The following is a 23,803-nucleotide window of genomic DNA, read 5'->3' as shown; positions in this document are numbered from 1 at the left end:
TTTCATAGGTGCGTCCAATCAGCGTCACCGTGCTATCTCGCTGGTGGCTCGCTGGCCCCGCCCCCTCTCTGGAGCTGGGAATGACAGTGAGGAAGAGGTCTCCGTTGGTGTCCGAGCACCGAGCAACAAGTCCGCCAGAGAAACACCGACAGAAAGTCCGCGAAGCGAACGGCGAATAGGGCTCAGAGCGGCGCTGTGACCCGGCAACTTCCCGGGGGATTGAGTCGTGAGACAGAGGCGGAGGTCGGGCTGAAGCAGGTGAGGCTTCCAGCGCTTTCTGTTCGCTCTCAAGTGGCTTTGTTATCAACAGGTGCCGCTAGCAGCTAGCTGCTAATGCTAGGGTCGAATAAAGTGCGTTTCTCCGAGCAGGGCGGCTCGCTGACGGGCCAAACCGACCCAAGTGTCCGAGTTTAGGCTGTGAACGGAGCCGTTCCGCCCCGGATCCCTGCCGCTCGAGTGAGAGAAGCAGGAAAACACAAAGAGGCTCGGGAGTGAGCTAAAGTTGGCCAGCTGTCAGTGAGACAAACTCCAGGCTGGGGGAGAGGTACCTGCACACACCGCTCAGCTTATCTTTATTACAGTTATTCCACCTCAGCAGGGACTAAAAGCGCCATTTTTACTAAAGACCTGCTGAAGTTCACCTGACTGCTGGACAACAAGTCAAACTACAGGAAGCTGTATTTACAGTGAGCTGCTTATTTCCCCGTACAGAGAAATAAAGTGTTTGTTTCCTGTTCCCTGCCGCTCCCCGTGACTGCTGTGGAAGGAAATGTGTTTTTGAATGGAGCGTTATCAGGGTCCGAGATTACCGAGGACTGGAGAGTGTCAGTGGGCGGCTGGGATTCAAACCTTCAGTCGGTGTGAAGGACAAACCCAGCCCGGCCTCCTCACGCACTCCTCTCAGCGTTTGGGGTTTCTTTATATTTTCTTTCTCTTAATTATTTGTTTGTTTTTTACCCCTCATATACGTTTCCAGTCATGTTTTGTGTGCTTTTTTTGGGGTTTATTCTTCATTTAGTGGTGTTTTTAAAAAACAAACAAACATTTGTGACGGGCTTTCAGTAAATGGTTACTTTTTTCCTAATTTGTTTTTGAATTTGTTTGTTTTTAGTTTTTGCCCCACACTTTTATTAATTTATTCTTTTTTGGTAAATTGATTTGTTAAGTTTACATTTTCCTCATAAATATTTGTATATTTTAGTCATTTTTGGAGGGAATTTTTTTTGGAATGTTTTTGTATTTTATTTTTAATTTTTTAACGTAACATTTTTTAAACATTTTTGTCAATATTTGAATTCTTTCCCTTTTTTATTATTTTGATAATTGAGTTTAGAAAAAGTCATACCTTTATGAAAAAACTAATCAATTCATAGTTTGTGTTTCTTGTAAATTTGTAGTTCTCTGGTCTTGTTTTTGGCGAATTCTGTCCTAAATATTTGAGTCTTGTGAATGTGGGCGGTGTCAGATGTCTGTGGGCGGGGCATTGCTCTAGAGAGAGTGGTGGCTACATCAGTGCGGAGTCGGCATATTTGAAAATTCACTTTTCATTTATTATTTTTTAATAGCCTTTATTGGATGGAGACAGAGAGGAGACACAGCGGGGGGTCGGACTCGTACCCGGCTTCCTGGCCATGGAGCACGCGGTCGCCAGCTCACCCTCTGAGTAAACTGGTGTCCAGAATTCATTTATCTGATTGGAAATCTGTGAATAAAGTTACAATGCAGTTGCTGTGAATGTTGAGTCTTACAAACAGTGTGGTTTGGACTGAGCTGCGAGCGCAGGTCCCACTAAAGGGCGTCATGCCCTCACGCCACCATCACAGAGTCTGTTTGGGAGATCTCAGTCAGACGAGGAGGCGCTGGAGGTCGCCGTGCTCCTCCTGTGCCTCCTCACACTGAGAAGAGGATGCCAGTCCGGTCCCGGCGTCTCCTCCTAATGCTGCTGGCAGACACAGCAGGTGTGGAGGAGCTGCATTACCTGTGCAGCATGGACACCGACAGAAAACTCCCCTTCCTTGTTGCTGCTGCTCTGATCACACCTGTGCAGGTGAGACGGAATTTGTCACCTTTCAGTGTGAGCTGTTCACGGGGCAGTCAGCTCTCGGGCGCTAGATGTTTGATCTGATGACATCAGGACTGCCTTAGCGTCTCACGGCGTGTTTGGGCGCGGTGAAGTGACCGCAGTCGGCGGCTGGTTGGATGTGATGATTCGTTGCTGCGTCTGCAGTTTCCTGCACATGGTCACGGTTCAGCTGCACATGCGTGTCTGGCATGTTCGTGGAAAGTTTTCTCACCTGTAAGAGTTTCACATCAGGGCTCCAGACTCTGAGTGCTCTCCACCTTTTAGATGCAGCTCCCCTTGCTGTGTGTTCGGCCCTCAGACCCAAATGAAGAAATAAGATGAGTGAGGCTCTGCAGGAGAAGTGAGTTTTCTCTGAGAACTACTAGTGTTTATCTTTTTGGAGAAGGAACTATTGGACTTTTCTGATTTATTTTGAAGTCAGAGCTTTCCCTGAAGCTCGTCTTTGTTGTCCTTAGTAAGGCTGTTGTTATCTGTGAGGGTGCTGTGGAAGTCAGGTCAGGCTCCGGTGTTTGGTTTCCTCGTCAGCTGATGTAGATTTGGTTCTGCAGCAGAGGAAGAGAGCTGCAGGTGTTGTGCGAGCTGGATGTGGAGGGTCATCGGCTGAATTTCAGAAAGCGATGGGAGCCTCACTTTACTCTCCACGCCAAGCGCTGGTGAAGCAGTGAGGTGAGGACGGGGCTGAGGGCGTCTGGCCAAAGAGAGACAGACGTCCTCTGTTCTCAGGAATGCTCGCTCGCTTGCTGCTTCTCTGGCCTGATTGGGGGGCTTGTGCCGGGGCCCACTGGTCGCTGCTATCTGATTTGGTCCAGTTAGGTCCTCAGGCAGTGGGACGCTGCTGAAGTCCAGGTGTGTTACCACCAGGTGTGTATGAGGACTGAGTTTAGTCCTTTTCATTCTTTGATATTTTTTAATATAATTTTACAAAATTTCCTTATTTAAACTGCCAGAGACCAACACCTTCTACTTTTACTTCACCAGACAGTCTGATTGCTTTTGTTTTGAAAGACCCAGCACTTCCTGTCTCGTGCTTCCTTCCTCACAAACACGGCCCTGCTGACCAGTCTGTCCTGCTCAGGTGAGCTGGTTAGTTAGTGGCTCAGGGACCAGTTCTCCACCTGTTGCAGGTTCTGGTTCTGGTGCAGAACCTCCAGAGCAGAAGCAGGACTACGTCACCAGCTGCAGTCCAGCGCAGAGGTGGAGGACTTCGTCCGCAGGATGAGAGCCTTCCTGGGGAAGCAGCAGTAGGGATGGGTACCGGTGGCACCGGTTCTGACATAAACGGTAGTAACCAGACCGAAAAGCAGCGCACATTTTGGTGCTTTATTTTGGTGCTTTTTTTTTTCTTGAGATGTCATACACTTTGGATTCTAGCCAATCATTTTACCTTTACAAGGATAGTAGGCGGGGCCAGGTACGTACGTTCTTTTAGAGCAGAGCTACAGATTAAAAATGCCCAAGGCAAAGCGGTCAAAAGTCTGGCTGTACTTCACAGCAAAAGATGCAAACTCAGCAGCCTGCAACAAGTGCTTTAAGCCCCACGCCCCGGTACCGGGAGCAAAAAGGAGGAGATCACGTTTAATCGGTTATAACACGGGGTGAGAAATATAAGTCCAGACATGTGTGGTATCCACAGAAACCTCGGAATCTCAGCTAAAATGTCATATAAACCATTTCTACAACCACCAAACTCAACGAAAACAAGCCATGATTAAACGAGCAGTTATGTAAATGCGCACAAGTCCGCTAAACAAACAAGGCGAACCAGAAATTCTCCAGACTTCATGTAACCTGCTAAAGAAAAGCTGGTTATCTTCCAGAGCTATCACCAATTCCACACACCAAGTTTCACCACACTCTGACCAAAATTCACTGAATGAGCCGCAAAAGAAGACCACAAAAACACACAGCGGCGCAAATGCGCTAAGACAGAAATTGGCTTACCGTCCAGATTTCCTCCGTTATTTTTGCCGGTAGCCGGTAGCCATGTGATTATCAGCAGTTACCACGCCTACCTAGCGGCATCAGTCGTTTTCCATCAACAACCTCCATTTTAGACCCACCTATAGACACGTGACTGGACAGACGTCACATGCAGTAAATTTGGACCCACGTGGGTTTTGGCATTACAACGTCTGATTGGTTGACGTAACGTGAACGTGGAATGTTACTGTGACTCTATTGGCTCGAACAATTAAAAAGAGGTGTCAATCATGCAAATTAACCAAAAGAAACCAAAGTTACAGCCCCTCAGAGTTTAAAGGGCCAGAGGCCAATTAAGCGCTCCATGGCAGAAAAGGCCCATTACCATGTAAATGTGTGGTTAATTCTTCAAAAACGCAGTTTTAGGCATGTTAATAAAATTAATTAATGACTGCTCTTAAATACCTAAAAAAATCAACTGGCGTGGTGTCCAATTGTGTGCAAGAATTGGACATTTTTGTACAACGTCTGGATATTCATGTATTGACAGCACTGTAATTTTTCACTGTTTCACTTTAAAAACATAAATCTTTGCACAGATGATGTTTAGATGTTGTTACGGTTCTTATCATTTTGCAGAAAAAAAGAGACTGCTAAAAATAAAAACATGAGAGGTTTTTGGACCAAGTTTGTGCTCTCCATTCTTTAAGCACCGGCACCGTTTCAAAAGTACCGATTTGGCACCGGTATCGGATAAAACCTAAACGATACCCATCCCTAAGCAGCAGCAGACTGAGCGGCAAAGAAACGTGACAGGAAGGGCCGGGAACTTTCAGAATAAGAGCCAGGACGTTGCTCTCCAGTCAACCGATCAGATTTTGTGAGACAACGTGAAAGGCTGTTAGAGGCTGTGGTGTTTCTGGAGGGTGGGGGAGGAATCAGTGTCATATTCAACATGTTTAAATCCACTCGCGTGTCCGTGACTCAGATGAGACTTTCTCACTTTCAGTTTGTTTTTTGCTCACATAAAATAATTGAAGTTGTTTTTGTTCTGTTTCTGTGTGTCCGCCCTCCGCTCCCTGATCTGTTTTCCTGTCTGGTACAGGCTGGTACAGCCGTGTGTGTGTGTGTGTGTGTGTGTGTGTGTGTGTGTGTGTGTGTAACAAAACTCATTAACACTCATGAAGTTCTGAGAACAGCTGGTGGAGGTGGAGGAAGGGGCTGTTATCAGGATTGTTATTGATTGTTTATCTTGATCGAGTCACATGATCAGTAACATGAAACACTCACAGCTGCAGTTTGTGAAACTGTCAGATTAAATGTTGGACTGTTTGTTTCTGGGAACAATCTCGTGTTGGTTGTGTGAGCTCGTCTTTGTCATAGTTGTGTAATTGTCTCGGTGGGACAAATGTCTCTTCAGTCTCTGAGGAAGACAAACTGCTAACAGACCGATGACTTTACCTCTGTGTTTTTACAACCACTGGAAGCTAAATGTGAATGATGGCAGTGAAACGCCCCCAGAGGGCGGCGTGTGACGGGACGGGCGGCGTGTTGAGTTAGAACATGCCCTTTCTGATGGTCTGAGGGCAGCGATCCAGCAGGAAACGGCTGCAGGTCCTGATCAGCTTCGATTCAGGCTTTTCCAGCCAAACTGGGTTTCAAATCAAGCTCCGCCCCATCCCCCGCAAAACCAAAACACTCAGCAGGAGGGCTCGCCCGCTCCTCCTCAGCCCCTCGCTGTCAGCTGATTCTCTTCAAGCACTGACTTGAGTCCAGCTTTCTTTCTGCTGTAGGTCAAACACCTGCAGTCGTATCGGCCTTTAATGAAGCCATTAAACAGCAAACGTGTGTTTAAAAACTGAGACCACATCAGTTTTACGCTCCCGGAGTCACTTTTGCTACAGGAAACCTCACAACGTGCATTCTGGCTAACGGTTAAAGGCTGGTATCAGCCTGTGGGAGGGGTGCGTGCTCAGGGCGAGTGGGAGCACATGCATCCACAGACCAGGATCATCTTCATCTGAATTTTGTAAATATGTCAGGTGTCTCTGAGGCGGTCAGGCGGGAACTCTGTCTGTTTTTATTCACTTGAACCTATGATTTCGCTGAATTAGACATTAATGTGAGCGCTCAGTGCAGCTCCTCGGACGTGGAGGTTTCTGAAGACTCGGGTCGGGACGTCGTGCAGTCGGAGATGGAGCCGGGCGCTTGATGGAGCGGCTCGGGGCTGCAGTGCATGTGTGAAACCCGATGAATGAGTTGGTCTGTGTGATTCAGGAGTGCACGGAGCTGTTCATGGTCCAGAACTGTCTGCAAACCCTGTTAAGCTTTAGGTATCGATTGATACTCGAGTACTCGTCTGACTGCAGCGGTCGTTAGTACTCAGGTGTGCTCACCTGGACACAGAGTTGAGGACAGACTTCACACATTTAATTCTGTAAACTGAGCTTTGCTGGTTGTTATGTGTGTTTGTACTCCTGTCACTGTAAACGTAGATGACCTCTGTGAATATTAAAGATGATGGGGGGGCTGAGAGCGGGGGTCAGGCTTGGTTGCATATCTCAGTATTTTACTCGATTATTATTTGTGTGCCTGTAAACGAGCGCGTGCCCTCATCAGGTCGGTGTGTTTGTGCACAGCTCAGAGACGAGAGCTGAAAGTGTGGGTTGATGTTTGAATCCCAGCTCTGTGTTTTGGGGACACGCTCCCTTCCCCCATCACAGGAATGCTGTTCCCAGGCTGCCTGGCATTCCTCACTGCTGCATCATGGGCCGTGTGTGTGTCACAGATAACATACAAACATGTTATTGTGTTACTGAGATAAGGCCTCCATCCGTCTCTGTTTATATTCACCTTCTCTCTCTCTTTCTCTTTTGCTTTCCATCCGTCGTTACCTCGTTCGCCCTCTCCCTCCCCCATTTCCTGACCTGAGCGCCGGCCCTTGTCCATCCCACCTACCCGGACCACCCGGCTGCAGACAAAGCCGTTGTCATGGTTATGTGTGGGGAGTGGGCGGCGGTCTTGATGTTGTTGCCTTTGAACTAATGACCGAGCTTCATCTGGCGCTGCTGTTGACCTGCTGCCCGTGTCACTAAAACAGCTGTTTGTGTCCCGCACATCTGGCTGAATGTTCGGCGCCCGTCCTGTTCAGACTTTATGGACAGAACGTCCCCACAGTTTGTGAGCAGAAGGTGGACGAAAGAAGCCTCAGAGACGGGTGAGGAGCAGGGAGTAGAAGTGCCTCCTAGCTGGGGGACACCTGGGGGAGAGCCGGTGACAGTTTCAGGAACTCCTCGGTGCTCCTGCAGAGGAGCCGGGGCAGGGAGGTCTTCCCTCCCTAAGCTGCAGATAAGCGTTACAAAAAGGATGGAGAGGTTTGAACGTAGGGTGGATGTTTGGGGTCTTGTGATTGGATAAACTGTTTGCCCACCTGACGTCTCTCTGACTTGCAGCGCCGATCGCTTCACCTCGTCGTTGCCGCTCGTAGCTTGTGCGGCAGCGAAAAGGTTCCTGTCGTGACATTAAAATGCTGTGATGGTGAAACGGGTGTGTCGCGGGACTGTCCTTACTTCCTTTTTAAAGTGATCCTGCTGTGCTTCAGCAGCTCCACCCTGATGAAAAGCTGCTGAGTGTTACCTGGTTGGCGTCACGCCTTCATAAATGTGTCCATTTTCCTGTGACCTGTCAGCAGACGCTGTCTGCCTCATCTGCTCCTTCAACACAGGTGACGTTGTGTGTCTGCTTCCTGCACAGGTGACGGTGTCATGGCTGCCTTCTTCACCGACTTGCCCTCCTAAACATCTCGCTAACATAACCACCGTAGAAGCTGCCCGTCTGAGGAATCGAATCAAACGCACCCAGTACAAGACGTGCGTGCATGCGAGGGATGACGACCTCCCATCTGAACGGCCATGTTGCTGGAGAGGGAGGAGGAGGAGATGAAGAGGCGAGGGGAGAACAGCAGCACCGAGAAATGGCCGTGGACTGTCCGGGAGACCTGGGCAGCCGAACGCTGCCTCTGCGGCGCTCCGCTCAGCTGGAGAGGATACGACAGCATCAGGTACGACACAGAGAAACCTGCGTGGGTGGGGCATTTAGCTTCAGGTGTTCAGTTTGGGGCTGTGCATGTTTCACTGTGACAGGTTTTGTGTAACGACAGAGGGATGAAAGCACACCTGAGCTAACCTGTGCAGCTAACCCTCCGAGGCTCAGGTTAGCCAGTGCTCATCACAGTTCCTGCAAACACATCTCTGATAATTCAGTGCAGGAAACTTCACTAAGTGCATTGTGGGTAAATTTTCAGGCTGATTTGAGCGTGTGGGGGAGGTGTCGGCTCAGAATGAGCTGCAGCCAAGACAACACTGAGGTTTAGTTTCCTCGAGTGGGTGTGGGATTGCTTCGGCTGATTTTTCAGTCCTGAGCATCGTCCATGAAGCTTTTACCTGATGTGGGCTTCATTTACATAACACGCTCACGTGGGCTTTTAGCACAGAGCCAATCACAGCTCAGCGTGCACAGGTCAGTGCAGAGGACGCCATGTGTGCTCTGATGAATGAGGAATATGGAGGGCCTGCTGTGTAACTTCCTCTGCTCTGTGTTTGTGTGTCAGGAGGACCTTCGGCGTCGTAGAGAAGAGGAGGGTCGGCAGCTGGATCTGAACGCCTCACTCAGACTCAGGAACCTCTCCCAGAATCCCTACAGTGGGATCGACAACCCCACATTCCTGCAAGACACACCGCAGCTGCCAGCGCTCAGCAGCCAGCACACACACGCGCTGCTGGGTAACACACACACACACACACACACACACACACACACACAGCAGTTATTACTGTGCAGATCTGAGGGGTCAAAGGGTGAGGAGGTGGAAGTTAAAGAGATGCTGACAGAGTTGAAAAAGGAGGGAAGTGAACAGGAATGTCAGACGCCAGTCAGGGAGGGAATTCCTCAGGCAGGGAGTGAAGCACACGACTTAATTAAGAGTTTGTTTGTGGGGCGGCAGCGCTGACACACACAGGAGGACACACTGTTCGTCTCAGGTCAGCTATGTGTGTGCTTGCTTTGAACACGTGTGCTCTGTCTCTGCAGAGTTGGAGGAGCTGCTGCTGTCGCTGAAGCAGGTCCGGGGCAGCCTGTCGGACCAGCAGAGTCAGAATGACGTCGAGTTGGTCCTCGCTCTGCTGAACAAGGTAATATTAGCGAGTGAGGCACGCGGCCTCGGCTTGCTGTGTCATTGTGGCTTCTTTGTGAGATTCTGCGGTCAAAGACTCGTCACTGCTGTCTGAGCTGCAGCTTTGTGGTCTCGGACGCTTCGAGGCGGGGCTCTCTCCTGACCCAGGACTACTTTTAGCTGCTGGGTCCAGGATGGCCAGCGACCCTCGGGCTGGTCGTGACTCTGCAGCCGCTCTCACACGGTGCAGGTGTGCACTGACTGTGTTTGTGTGCTTTTCTGAGCAGCAAACAAACACAGACCTGGCAAACCGCACGTTTCAGTGCATGAAACGGGAAGAAGGAAAAGGCTCGTTGTTTTCTTTGACCGTGATGTGGACTGTGACCACAGGGTCACAGCGTCAGCGCTGGGTTGTACTGGCGTTTGAAAGCTGTCACTCAGCAGAGTGACACCTGCAGTGGGATTGGTTTCTGACAGAGCTTAAATCCAAAATCATCCTTCTGTGCTTGGAGTGCCAGTAAAGTGGTCATCGTGACGCCGTCGCTCTGTTGCACTTAAAGCTGCAGAAACATGGAGACGTGAGGTTTTTAAAATCCGCTCAGAGGTTTAGGTTTAATCTTTGTCACAAAGCCGTGTGGAGTCATGTGGCTGTGTTCAGCCAGTCAGATGCATGAAAGAGCGCATTCCTGCGATGCTTTGGAGTCAGAGTCGACCCTCCTGAGTCGTGCTTCAGAGCCTCGCTGATGCCTGAAGCCTTTCGCCCACATAGAGGCGTCTGATTTCCAGCCTGAGTGGTTTTCGCTCTGCTGAAGGTTTGTTTTATTTCTCCCACACGGGTTACTGCAGGACTTCCTGTGAGCTCATTAAAATAAACTGTACTGATCATTTGAGGAAACTCGCGCTCTGATTGGACTCATATTTCCTCGCAGTCATGAGCTGAACCAAGGGTTTGTTTTGACAGCGTCACTCTGCAGCTACGCAGCAGTTTGAGCTGCGTTTAATGATCAGGTAGAAACAGCAGAGCCACGTCGTCTCTGCTTCACAGGTTTTATCTCTGAATCTTTCTTTTCTGTTCTGGTGACACAAACCTGACTTCCAGCATGAAGCAGACCTGATGCAGAGCACACCAGCAGTGCAGCCTGAGAACTGTAGCTTTACTGTAATTAGTGAAATGGAGCGCTAGTGTGTGAGGTTCAGTCTGTTTTTACCTGTGCAAAATGTCTCACCTGTATCTCACCTGCTGGTGATAAACGAGTGCGTCTTTAAAAAGTGCTGATGTGCATTAATCTCATTATTATGATAAAGTTCATGTGGAAATGAGCTCAATTTCCCCTCGACTGTTGCGAGCTCTGAGGATACCGAGGTCTTCCTCCAGAAGCTCAGCCATGTTTATGCTGACTCTGAGCCCTCGACTCGCCGTCCACCTGAGTGACCTGTCGGTGGGTTTACAGTCAGAGGTCAACACTTCAGTCATAAAACTGGAGTTTTTGCTGAATGTGAACTCGGTTTGTGAGGGATTAAACCAGTTTTTGACTCAGCGCAGCATCGAGTGGGAATAAATGACAGCTCACAGTCGCTGACGTCTTTGTTTTTCTCTCTGCAGTCGGACTTCCAGTCGGCGCTGAAGATCCACAATGCCGTGGCCAGCAGCATGCACCGACCGTCTCCACCGTACCCCCACACGCAGCAGGCGCTTCCACTCGCCATGGAGGTAACACAGCTGTATTTGAACTGTGGTAATGAAGCACACGGAGCAGAGAGTTTAGCTTCATCAGTCTGGATGTGAACTAAACACTTAAAGCTGGTCTATAATAATCGATCCTTTGTTATTTCTCACCTCTGTGTGCTGCAGATCAAACTGAGTTAGTGTTTGTTTCTCCAAAGCTGCTGTGAGGGGGCAGCACAGCGGGGACACGTTCACTTTAGTATGTTTGTAGAGCTGCAGTAGGTCACACACTGAGGTTTCCTGCAGGATCTGGGCCATTTGTAACTCACCAACATCGTTCATGATCTTTCTTTTGCTTTGGAGTCACACAGGTGATTTATCTAAACCACACCTGCCTTCTTATAATTGATTCACTTACAGTGAAACTAACACAAACTCAGCTGAAGCAGCCACAGAAAACGTTTCACTATGGATTTCCTCAAATTTGACCTCCTTCATAGTAAAGATGTCTGTGAGTAACAGTGATCTGTACACACGGCTACAGACAGTCAGCGACCCCGGCAACCGTCAGTTGCTAGGGAGAAATGTGCTCTGACTGATCCGACCACGAGCAGACTGCAGCAGTCGCCGGTAGCAGCAAACGCTCGCCATGTAGTGGCAGCGAAACGCAAACAAGCGCCTTCAAAATAAATGTCCAACTGTTGCAAGCACCGCATGCAACCCAGTGCGACTCCTCCCGTGTCAACTGCGGGTGACCATGGCAACCAAAGCAGTCAGAGGGAGATGGTTTCAGCGAGCGAGCGGTGTCTAGAACGGCGTCCCCGATTCCAGCTTTGCTCGCCTCTCTGTAATGTATTTGTTGCTCCAGCGCTGCCATAGAAACAGAAACAGCTGTTCTGTTTCACTGCTTGCACACGAGGCGAGGAGCTGACACCGAGGTCGGGCGCAGATTATTCCTCGGGGCAGATGTGATGCAGCAGTCGGACTGGTCCAGCTGCGTGCTCTGGACGTCTGTGTCTCATCCACATTTGTCCTGGCATCAAACTTGTGTGGTTCCCTTTCCCACTGAGCCCAGAGTCTTCCTCAGGGGCGGGGTCTGGTCCCTCACACTGTCGGCCTGAGTGACTCTGGGAGTTTTCCTGCGTGTCGGTGAAAGCGAGGCTAAGCTTGGTGACGAGGTTTGCGCTCCTCGGGCCTCGTTTCAGAGGCAGCTCATTAAAAGCAGCACATCATCCATGTTGGCGTCTTCGACCCCGCCCTGCATTTGGCTTCCAGAATCAAAGAGAAAAGAAGAGCTGACGTGCATGCTGTCCTCACAAAAATGCTGCTTCTTAATCAGGAACGAAGCAGAAACGTGCTGCAGCAGTGCAGGAGGATGGTTTCAGTGCAGCACGCCGCTGTTCACGTCAGATCTGCCTTTAATCTTTAATATAACAGAAATATGACCGTGAGAACCGAACTGTCCTTACATTACTGCTCGTGCACCACTTCAGCTGTAACGCTCGTGGGCTAACTAAACCCGCACCAAAGGTTTCCTCCTCTTCCTCTTCTGTTCTTCCTCACGTCACCCCAACGCTGATCAATCAGCTCGGTGTGTGTACAGTAAGTACACTCCACCAGTTTTTACACTCTGCGATCTGTGTGATGTCACGGAGGGCGGTATACAATCATGTGAGCCACACCCACTGCTGGTCATACATCTGTAGCAACCAGAAGAGCATTGTCCTAATGGGGGAGGAGCCTGTGTCAGTCAGAGACATCGCCGAGGCTGGAATCAGACAAAGAAGGATTATTGTGAGCTGTGAATCAGGCAAAGCTGCTCTGAAGCTGGAAATGAGCAACTTTCAAACCCACTGAACTGTAACACTGACGTCTTCAGCTGTGACGTGTTGTAGTAACCAATAGCACCACAACGCCTGGTGACAACGCCTCACAATGCCTCCGTAAAGGGAAACACGGGTGTGTTTTTGTCTGTCTGTCCATTTTCTTATCCGGGGCCGGGTCGCAGGGGCAGCAGCCTAAGCAGAGAAGCCCAGACCTCCCTCTCCCCAGCCACCTCCTCTAGCTTGTCCCGGGGAACACTAAGGCGTTCCCAGGACAGCCAAGTGATGTAATCTCTCCAGTGTGTCCTGGGTCTGCCCCGGGGCCTCCTCCAAGTGGGACAAGCCCAGAGCATGTTGCTCAGGAGGCATCCTTGTCAGACGCTTGAACCACCTCAGCTGGCTCCTTTCGATGTGGAGGAGCAGCGGCTCTACTCTGAGACCCTCCCAGATGGTCGAACTTCTCACCCTGTCTCTAAGGGAGAGGCCAGCCACCCTTTTGAGGAAGCCCATTTCTGCCGCCTGTATCCGCAATCTCGTTCTTTCGGTCACACCCACAGCTCGTGACCATAGGTGAGGGTAGAGACGTAGATCCACCAGTATATTTAGAGCTTTTACACTCAGCTGTCTCTTCACCACGACGGACCGGTGCAGCGCCCGCATCACTGCAGCCGCAGCACCAATATGTCTGTTTTTGTCATTATTAGAAACTTGGGTCATGTTGAATGTAGAATCCACGGTTGGAGCAGGACATGTGACAGGAAGTGATCACAGTGGGGATGTCTGCTGCCGTTTCAGGTCAGGAACCTCCTACAGGCGTGCCACAATAAAGAAGGCCTGGAGCTGCACAGCCTGCTGTCAGACACACATCTGCAGGTACACACACACCTACACTCGTTTTCATGTCTTAGCGAGGACCTCTAATTGACACAATGCTTTCATGCTTTCCCGAGCCTCCCTGACCATCTCAGCCTCACCCTGAGAATAACCTCTCTGTGACCCTGACACTGAGGACGGGACTGCTGGTCCCCACAAAGATGTCTAAACATTTACAGTTACACACAGATTTCTCAGTCTTCAGGTGTGTGTGTGTGTGTGTCTGTCTGTCTGTGTGTGTGTGTGTGTGTGTGTGCAGTCGTTGCTTCTGACCCATGACAGCATAGCAGAGATGGAGATGCAGCCAGAGCCGCTGCCCGCGGAGGGCGAGATGCTGACGCAGTGGGGAGGAGAGACAGTGAAGATTGTTCGCATCGAGAAGGCCCGAGACATCCCTCTGGTACGCACGCACACGCACGCACGCACACACACACACACACAGACACACACACACACACACACACACACACGTTTGAGTCCAGATTTGACCCATTTTAGTTAGATGTGAAATCTGAGGGCTGGGAAACAGTCGAGCTCTGTTCAAAAGGACAACAAAATCCTGACAAGTCCTGGTGTTTGATGCCAGGACTTGTCTCCATGGCTTGTGTGATGAAATGCATGGTTTGCTCTGCAGGGGGCGACTGTGCGGAATGAAATGGACAGCGTGGTGATCAGTCGGATCGTTCGCGGCGGCGCGGCTGAACGAAGCGGGCTTCTGTCTGAAGGAGACGAAATCCTGGAGATTAACGGCATCGAGATCCGAGGCAAAGACGTCAACCAGGTGTTTGACATCCTGGTGAGTGTTTCGCTTTCTTCACATACGAGCACAGGTTGGACTCCGGCTGAGCGTCGTCTGTGAGCTCAGGCGCTTTCACGTCAGTGGTTGGAGATGATTTCGTGTCTTTGTGTCTAAACAGGCCGACATGCACGGCCTCCTGACCTTCATGCTGATTCCCAGCAATCAGAGCAAACCTCCTCCCGTCAAAGAGAGTGTGGTGAGTGCTGCGATATGAGAGGAACGCCTCGTTCCCAACGCGGTGAAGTGATGAGCCGAGGGTTGAAGCCTTCCTCTGACCCCATGACTCTGCTCCGCTCCTCAGGTCCACGTGAAGGCTCATTTCGACTACGACCCCTCGGACGACCCCTACGTGCCGTGCAGAGAGCTCGGCTTGTCCTTCCAGAAGGGAGATATCCTGCACATCATCAGCCAATCCGACCCCAACTGGTGGCAGGCGTACCGGGACGGAGACGAGGATAACCAGCCGCTCGCCGGCCTGGTGCCAGGTACGGCAGTCTGACGGCCGGAGGTTTTTATCTCAAGGGTTTGAAGAATGCTGCACGGTGTGAGCGCGCTCAGAGCGTTTGATTTGGATAGGAAGCAGAGGTCAGATTGGCAGCAGCCTTTGACCTCCGTGACCTATGTGACCATGTGACCATTGGGACGGTTACTCGTGGCTTCGCTCTGCTGACTCCACACCAAACAGGAAGTGACGTTTCACCTCGTGTCCAGTGCCACCTTCTTACCGCCTCGGTCCTAAGAGCCAGCTGCCCTCAGGGGGCGTCAGTAAGCTCTGCCTTCATTTCCGATTGTCCGTGGCATCAGCAGAATTCCAGCTGACGTGCTTTTCCAGTTGTTCCCGGATGATCCCAGGCCAGATGATGTCGGATCTTTCCATCTGATTCTGGGCGTCCCTGGGGTCTCCCCCATTTGAGCGTGCCCAGAACTCCTGCAAAGGGAGAAATGCTGCGCTCACGTGTTCGTTTTCATATGTTAGGCTGAAACGTTTCCTGTTGTTAGGCGTGAACGTGTCTTCCCTGAGGTCAGCTGTTCAACATGAGGACGCGTCCGTGTTTGGAGGAAAACTCGGTTTGTTCTGGTGTCAGCTGTGCAGCTCTCTGCTTCTGTCTCCACAGGGAAGAGTTTCCAGCAGCAGAGAGAAGCCATGAAGCAAACCATAGAAGAAGACGAGCCCGAGAAGTCCGGTCAGTCCCTGCTCCGCCCACGTTATGACCTCACTGCTGTAAAAACCCGTGTGGGGTTAGAGGTCATGTGACTCGTGCACTGAAGTGGTGTCTGTTTGCAGGGAAGCTCTGGTGTGGGAAGAAGAACAAGAGGAAGAGGAAGAAGCTGCTGTACAACCCTCACAGGAACGACGGTGCGTCAGTCTGTCCCCAAATGCTTGGAGGAGGCGGAGCCTCAGTTCCTGTTCTACCCTCACTCAAACTCCAGATGTCTCTTTTGCTTGTCTTTTGCTCCAGATCTTGATAACGAAGAAATTCTCACCTATGAGGAGATGGCGCTGTACCACCAGCCGGCCAATAGGAAGCGTCCGATTGCTCTGATTGGTCCGAGCGGCTGTGGGCAGGAACAGCTCAGGCAGCGGCTGCTCAACAGTGAACCAGAGCGCTTCGCTGGAGCTGTACCTCGTAAGGATCTCTGTGTGTGTGTGTGTGTGTGTGTGTGTGTGTGTGTGTGTGTGTGTGTGTGTGTGTGTAAACTAACTGTGTGTGTGTTGTAGACACGACACGGAGCCGTCGCGAGGGCGAGCAGAGCGGTCGGGACTATCACTTTGTTTCTCGGCAGACCTTCGAGGCTGAGCTGGCGGCTGGTGAGACGTTTAAACCCGAGAATATTTGTGATGACGTCATTCAGATGCGCTCGATTTAAAGTTAGAAATGTTTAAACGTCCTGAAGTGCAGCTGCATCAGAGAGCAGCTGTGACGAGCGTGTCCCAAACATGCTGAGGCTGAAAATGGCAGCATGGACTCTGATGTAATACCAGTTTGTACCACAAGGTGGCGTCAGTGCTTTATTTAAACTGCAGCCTGTGAAGTTAAAGACCTCCAGGGTGTCTGGAGGTCTTTAACTTCCTGTTGGTGTGAATTTGGTTGTTTTTGTGTTTCAGGGAAGCTGATCGAGTCCGGAGAGTTCGAGAAGAATCTGTACGGGACGAGTACGGATTCAGTGAGACAGGTCATCAACACCGGGAAAATCTGCGTGCTCTGTCTGCACACACAGGTGTGTATATGAGCACACACACACACACCCTCTGTGCAGCCCCTTCGTACCAAACACCAGGCAGGAGGAGCGGTAAAAGGCCAGCAGCAGCTACTGGTCCACGGAGGAAGTGCAGCTGCTGCTGGGCCTTCTTTACCAGGATGATGGTGGTGTGGGTCCAGGTGAGATCAGCTGAGATGTGAAGGGGGCGAGTGTGGAGCTGCTGTTTGTGTTGTGATCAGCTGACCAACATGAAAACTAGCCTGTGTGGCTAACTCTGGCATGTTAACCTGATCCAATTTAAGTGTTCATTAAGTCATATGCATCGTCTCTTTTTAAATAAACATGCTAAGTTCAGACGCTGCTGGACCTGAATCAGAGCTCTGAGGTCCCCGTCACTCTGCCTCCACCTGCAGCTCCAGGACACACAAGGTGGAGTTCTCCACCTATTTTTACCTGCATCTGGTCTCAAACCGATTTCACTGCAGAGGCCGAAGCAGAGTTTAAATATGAGGAGCAGCTGATTCCAGCTGTGTTATTCGTATTGAGCTCATCTTAAAGTGAGGCCAGTGTGAAGAACTGAAAACACAAGCTGAGCTGCTTCAGTGTGAAATAAGGCATTTATTCACAAAATTAGAGAATCACATTTTTAATGTTTCAGTATTTCTAACAGAATTGAAACTGTCAGCTTTACAGTTTGAAAACAAATCACTCCTGCTGGATGACTGTGGATCTGTGCTCTCAATGCACTCATCAACAACTGTGTTCTGTGGACCTGAGAAGCATGTGACACAGTGAAACGCACCGATCGCTGGCTTGTAACAACGTAATATGTTTGTGTAACCGATCGTTTGAGCGAGCGTAGTAAGAGCAGTCTTTAATTCTGTTTCAGAAACGGGAGCTAAGCTTTTTGAATCAGAGTAAGGTTACTGAAACACCAGGATGTGCCCTTTCCAGCGCGCCATCGCTCCGATTGATCCCAGAATGGTTCTGCTGCTGCTTGGATTTGTGTAGAGAGATGTGTGTAGACAAGCAGGACGTTATTTGTGCGGTCATTCCACCACCTACTCTGAATATGTTCCAAAACGTGGTATTCAGCATGTTGGTCATCATGTTCTTTAGCTGCCACCACAGAGTGACCAGCGTAAAACGCCTCATAACTGAAAGACTTTTGCATGTTTGCATCTGTCTCCTGTGAAAGCAGCGCTGCAAGGTGGAAGGTTGGAGATTGGCCTATAATTAGCTAAGACTGCTGGGTCTAGAGATGGCTTTTTAAGTAAAGCTTTCATGGATAGATATTTTCATAGCAATGAAAATGTATGCTATTGTATCCACAAGGAGCAGTACCCTCCATAGAGAAGGAGATTAGAGTGCAAGATCAGCCCAGAGGGAGGTTATTCAACTATTGGAGCTGCAGAAAGGTGCAATAAAGAATGTGCCCAAGGAGCACAGCAAGTCCTTGGAAACTGCCAAGTAAAGACTGACAGCCTTGGCCAGTTGCCTGAAGAGGTCCACCAGAGAGACAGAAGGCAGGAGAATAAAGTCTAAGGAGCTCTGAAAGAAAAGCGTCTGGACTGCTTTAGGTTTCTTGAAGACGTTTCATCCAGGAGAAAATCCGTCCCGGTCAACCAGCCAAACATCAATAACGGGAACCTTATACAGCGCTTCCCTATACACGTTGAACTCCTGCAGGCACAAAGAAATTATGGAGGCTATTACTTATCACCTGGCTAAAGATATGGCTCCCATCAACACTGTGCAAAACGAGGGATTTAGGAAAATGATCAACACCCTAGACAAACGCTACACAGTGCCATCCCGCAACTATTTTTCTGTTGTTGCACTACCTGCTCTATACACGCAGTGTCGAGCAACGGTGGAGACAGAATTACAAGCAGTACAACATTTTGCGGCAACCACAAAATGTGAGACATTTGTTTTTATGTTTATTTATTGTTTTTATGTTCAGTCTCAACTGCTACGAAGTTGATGTGCAGTTAAAAAGTGCAATAAAAATATTTATTGTGGAAAAGAAAATCGTGAGAGAATCGTGATCTCAATTCTAAGCAAAAAAAAATCGTGATTCTCATTTTATGCAAAATCGTGCAGCCCTAGTCACCAGCAGCCTCCAGGTTGTTCCTCCTGAGCACTCTCAGAAAGTGGAGACGCTGCTGGGCCTTTTTTACCACCGCAGTGGTATTTGCAGTCCAGGAGAGATCATCAGAGATCTGCACGCCCAGAAACCTCATGGAGTGCACCCTCTCCACACAGCTCCCGTGAATGTAAAGTGAGGCCGGGTCTGCTCTGCCCTTCCTGAAGTCCAAGATAAGTTCTTTAGTTTTCGTGGTGTTCAGTTGGAGGTTGTTAACTGAACACCACTCAGTCAGTCTGTTGACCTCCTCTCTGTAGTCCGACTCATCCCCCCTTGAGATGAGTCCAACCACGGTGGTGTCGTCCGCAAACTTTATGATGGTGTTTGAGAGATGGGTAGGGGAGCAGTCGGATGTGTAGAGTGTAAACAGGAGGGGACTCAGAACACATCCTTGTGGAGACCCGGTGCTGAGTGTGATGGTGCTGGACAGGTGGGGGCCGAGTCTGACAGACTGAGGTCTGTTTGTCAGGAAGTCCTTAATCCAGAGGCAGATGGGGGTGGAGAGTCCCAGGTGAGACAGTTTCTGGACCAGGATCTCCGGGATGATGTGATTAAATGCTGAGCTGAAGTCCAGGAAGAGCATTCTCACATAGCTTCCTCGGTGCTCCAGGTGACTCAGCGCAGTGTGGAGCGCTATGGTGATAGCGTCCTCGGTGGATCGATTAGTCCTGTAGGCAAATTGGTGGGGTCCAAAGTGGGAGGCAGACTGGCCCTGATGTGCTGACAGACCAGTCTCTCAAAGCACTTCATCACTACAGGCGTAAGTGCAACAGGCCTGTAATCATTTGGGCTGACCACAGCTGTCTTCTTGGCGATGGGGATGATGGTGGAGGTTTTGAGGCAGGCGGGACGGTGTTTAATGACAAGGAAAGGTTGAAGATTTTAGTGAAGACTCCGGTCAGTTCGTCAGCACATGCTCTGAGAACCTTTCCATGTATTCCATCAGGACCTGCCGCCTTCCTGGGATTCACTGACCTTAGAACACACCTCACTTGATGCTCCCTAAGTGTTAGTGTGCGGTGCTGGGGGCGGGTGGAAGTGGTGTGACAGCTGAGGGCCTGGTCGCCTCAAAGCGGGCGAGGAAACGGTTTAGATCCTCAGCCAGCGAGGCATCAATCCTAGATGTCGCCTGGTTATTGCTTCTGTAGTTGGTAATGTGATTGATCCCCTGCCACATTTTTCTGGGGTCGTTGTCAGCAAAGTGATCTTCAATCCTCCTCCTATAGGCAGCCTTAGCTTTCCTGATGCCTCTACTCAGGTCTGCCCTGGCACCCTATACGCAGCCCTGTCCCCTGACTTGAAGGCAGTGTTGCGGCTTTTTAGGAGGGATTGCACTTCGCTATTCATCCAGGGTTTTTGATTTGGAAACACCCTGACCCTTTTGTTGACGGTGACATTGTCAACACAGTTCCTGATGTACGAGTACAGTGTCCGTGTACTCCTGGAGGTTGTGGCTGGAGAATAAATCCCATACAGTAGTTGAGAAGCAGTCCTGCAGTTGAGAGAGGGCTCCTTCAGGCCAGGTTTTTTATTGTCTTTGTCTGGGGCTTTGTTTTTCTCAGCAGGGGGTGTAGGTGGGGTGAGGGACATGCAGAGGTGGTCAGATCCAGCCAGGTGGGGGAGGGGTGTCGCTCTGAAAGCATGCCTGATGTTTGAATAGACATGGTCTAAAGTGTGTTCACCTCTCGTAGCAAAGTCCACAAACTGGACAAATTTAGGAAGCACAGTCTTTAGGCACGCTTTGTTAAAGTCACCGGCGACAATAAAAACCCCATCGGGGTGGGCAAGCTGTTGTTTGTTTATGGTGTTGAGCAAGAGGCTGAGAGCTGTGCCAACGTTAGCATCCGGTATATAAACAGCTATCACAATAACTACTGTAAACTCCTCGGGATGTAAAAGGTCTGCACGAGACTGCCAGAACCTCCAAATCAGGAGAACAGTGTGTGTGAATGATCCTGCTGTTACAACACCACGCGTTATGCACGTAAACACATAGCCCCCCTCCTCTGCTTTTACCTGAGTTGCTGTTTCTGTTGTGCCGGTGTAGCGTGCAGCCTGCTAACTCGACTGCAGCGTCGGGAATCAGCGGGTGAAGCCACGACTCCGTAATAAGAATAATGCTGCAGTTACGTGCAAAGCTCGTGGTGGCTATCTGTAGCTCCAATTCGTCTAATTTGTGGGTGATGGATCTGGCGTTCGATACGAAAAGGCTTGGAAATGCTGGCCAGTGTGGTTGTTTGCGTAGCCTAGCATCTGAGCCCGACCGGCATCCCCTCTTCTGCTTTCTCTCCCTCCGTCGCCTTCTACGCTTGCTGGGCGGGCAGACCATCCACGGTGACCCTGGCGGTCTCGCTATCTCCTCCAGGATGTTGTGTGTTCGCTGATAGTCGCCAGAAACAGACAAACTATATTTGAAACCTAGGTCAATTAGGTTCTGGCGACTGTAAGAGATGGCGGCGTTGCAAACATTCAAAAATATACACAGTAAAAGTGAAAACGAGCACCAAACTGGAGAGCTAAGAGCCGCTGCACCCGTGCGCGCCGCCATCTTGAGTTTACACTCAAGAGGAGGTACTGGTCCATGTGTGTGGGCTTCCGGTAAACTTAAATGTTGAGGTTGCCATTCTCTTCAATGTGCACAGCGCAGTCCAGGAAAGGCAAACAGTTATCCTTTGTGTCTTCCTGGTGAACCTGATGTTTTTATCCACAGCGTTAATGTGCGCAGTGAAGGATTCCACTTCTTGTGTCTTGATTTTTGACCCAAGTGTCGTCCACATATCTGTACCAGTGGCTGGGTGCTCCTACTTTAAAAGAGCCAAGAGCCTTTCTTTCCACTTCCTCCATGTAAAGGTTGGCTACAATAGGTGACACAGAGCAGAGGACAGGGGTTACGTTTCTGACGCTGCCTGCTGATTGAGATAAAGGCACAGACACAGGAAGAGTGTCAAACAGCTGCCTCAGAGGCTCTCCATGCAAATAACAGCTCATCATCACGTCCACTGATGATCCACATTAAACAAGCTGCACTCATCACAAACGGACCTCATTTGCACTGCAGTGCAGGTGATCCTGATAAACAGACACTGAAGTATGAATGTGAGCTGTTCAGATGCTGCAGGTCCTCAGAGCAGCTCAGCTTTGAGCCAACAAGCTAATGGGAGCTCTGTGGAGGTGACCAAGTACACCTGCAGAAAGCCATGAAGGTGTTCATACCTGGTAACACCTGTGCTGAAGAGCTTTCTCCACTGTTTGCTTTTTTATACATGACTCTGTGTGTGTGTGTGTGTGTGTGTGTGTGTGTGTGTGTGTGTGTGTGTGTGTGTGTGTGTGTGTGTGTGTTTCCAGGCTCTGAAGGTGCTGAGGAGTTCAGATTTGAAGCCTTACATCATCTTCATAGCTCCTCCCTCCCAGGAACGACTTCGAGCCTTATTGGCTAAAGAAAACAAAAACCCCAAGGTGCTCGTCCGTTTACTTTTGCCCATCAGCTGTGTTTATGCATGTGTGTCTTAGTACTAACGTGTGTGTGTGTGTGTGTGTGTGTGTGTGTGTGTGTGTGTGTGTAGCCCGAGGAGCTGCGTGATATCATCGAGAAGGCGCGTGAGATGGAGCAGGGCTGCGGTCACCTGTTCGACTCCATCATCGTGAACACGGATCAGGACAAAGCTTTCACCGAGCTGCTGAGACTCATCAACAAGCTGGACACGGAGCCGCAGTGGGTGCCCTGCTCCTGGCTGCGCTGAACACACGCACACACACACACAGCTGGAGCTCGGGGTCGGCGTCAGGACAGAAATCATCTGAGATTTTGAATCAAACTGGATCATAACTGTTCGTGTTTGTTATTAAGGGTAGAACGAGTCCTGCGAGCTGAGCGACAATAAAAACAAAATCATAAACGACTAACGAGGCGGAGTAACGTCACACATCACAACGAGCTGAAATTATTTCTGTTATCTTAGTGGGAACATGAATAATCTGGTTTCTCACCAATAAAAATGTGTCTCGGCATTAAGCTCCTCCTCCCCGCAGCGCCTCAGTGTCCCAGCAGGGGGCGGGCCTCACAGCCTGTAGTATCGCTGCCGCGCGATTGTTGTGGTTCACATTTCAGCGTTCAGACGGAGTTGTTCACTCACATTTTTAGAGACGCAGCGCTCCGTGCCCTGCCCCACTGAGGCATTCTGGGATACCTGAGGGCGAGCAGGCTGGGAGCAGCGAGTTTATAATCCTTTTTTTGTTTTTTTTCACGACACAAACGGAAACTTTTGACCTTCTGCTCACTTTGTTCTCGTTTTTAAACGTTTTGCTGGAATATTTATTGTGTAAATCGACACTGACGTCGCTGCATTAAAAACTTTATTTTGGAAAGATTCTGAGCGTCTTTCCAGCTTTATTCTGAAAGTCTCAGATGTTTGTTTCCTGTCGCTGACTCTGAATCAGTTTATGAACACACTCTGACGTCAGACTGTTTCGGGATGTCGTGTTTTTCTTGGAGTCGTGTTCGTGTTGGACCTCGCCGCTGTCGGTGCCGCCTCGTCGTCACTTCGTCTGTTTTTAATGTTTGTTTTTGTTTGTTGTATAAACACACCCACCTGTCCAGGTGAGGCTCTTCAGGAGGAAATGTGAAGCTCAAACACTTTGGCTGCTGACTCCGCCCCCTCGGCCGGGCTGAGAGCGCAGACTTCCTGTCTGACTGACTTTTACTGCACTTGTGATTGTTTTTGTATCAGCTGATTCTGTTTGACCTTTGACCCGGCGGCCTGCAGGTGTGTGTGTGTGTGTGTGTGTGACACTCTGAGCTGAAGTAGAGACTCTGTATCATCACTGTAGAGCTTTTATATATTTGTAAAATAGATTTATGAAGACCAGAATGCACCAATAGGAGTGCAGCTTTTTCGCCCTCATCCCCTGCTATTGGTCCAGGAGGAAGAAAAGAGGAGGGGGGCGGGGCTAGCTGTACTGAATGTAATTGATTCCACTTCCTGTTTCTCACTTCCTCCTGAGAGAAAACTTTTTGTATGAATATTCACCACGAAGACACGAATAATGAATAAAATAGATCATCAGTAGAAAGTAAACCTGTTTGTTTTTATTCAAACTTTATTATTATAAAAACCTCAC

The 23,803-nt window shown here is 49.8% G+C and overlaps 1 protein-coding gene across 2 annotated transcripts; it reads left to right on the top strand.

Annotated features, from left to right (window-relative positions):
* Nucleotides 1-100: 100 nt before the first annotated feature.
* On the top strand, nucleotides 101-23,760 carry LOC116327983 (MAGUK p55 subfamily member 5-A-like). Of its 2 annotated transcripts, XM_039603358.1 has the most exons (18): nucleotides 101-258; nucleotides 370-544; nucleotides 7,757-8,063; nucleotides 8,613-8,784; nucleotides 9,092-9,192; nucleotides 10,777-10,884; nucleotides 13,458-13,535; nucleotides 13,795-13,935; nucleotides 14,170-14,331; nucleotides 14,453-14,530; nucleotides 14,636-14,819; nucleotides 15,450-15,518; nucleotides 15,620-15,691; nucleotides 15,795-15,962; nucleotides 16,055-16,144; nucleotides 16,442-16,554; nucleotides 22,031-22,141; nucleotides 22,249-23,760. In XM_039603358.1, the coding sequence occupies exons 3-18, from the start codon at nucleotides 7,881-7,883 to the stop codon at nucleotides 22,423-22,425; spliced, it is 2,007 nt and encodes a 668-aa protein (XP_039459292.1). In that variant the 5' UTR covers nucleotides 101-258; nucleotides 370-544; nucleotides 7,757-7,880; the 3' UTR covers nucleotides 22,426-23,760. The 2 variants fall into 2 exon arrangements, with proteins under 2 accessions (XP_039459292.1, XP_031605545.1); XM_031749685.2 differs by lacking the exon at nucleotides 370-544.
* The last annotated feature ends 43 nt before the right edge of the window (nucleotides 23,761-23,803 follow it).

This window comes from Oreochromis aureus, linkage group 19 (assembly GCF_013358895.1).
Source record: "Oreochromis aureus strain Israel breed Guangdong linkage group 19, ZZ_aureus, whole genome shotgun sequence".
NCBI classification, from domain to species: domain Eukaryota; kingdom Metazoa; phylum Chordata; class Actinopteri; order Cichliformes; family Cichlidae; genus Oreochromis; species Oreochromis aureus.
The sequence above is the reverse complement of the archived record's forward strand: the minus strand, read 5'-3'. Positions and strand labels throughout refer to the sequence as shown.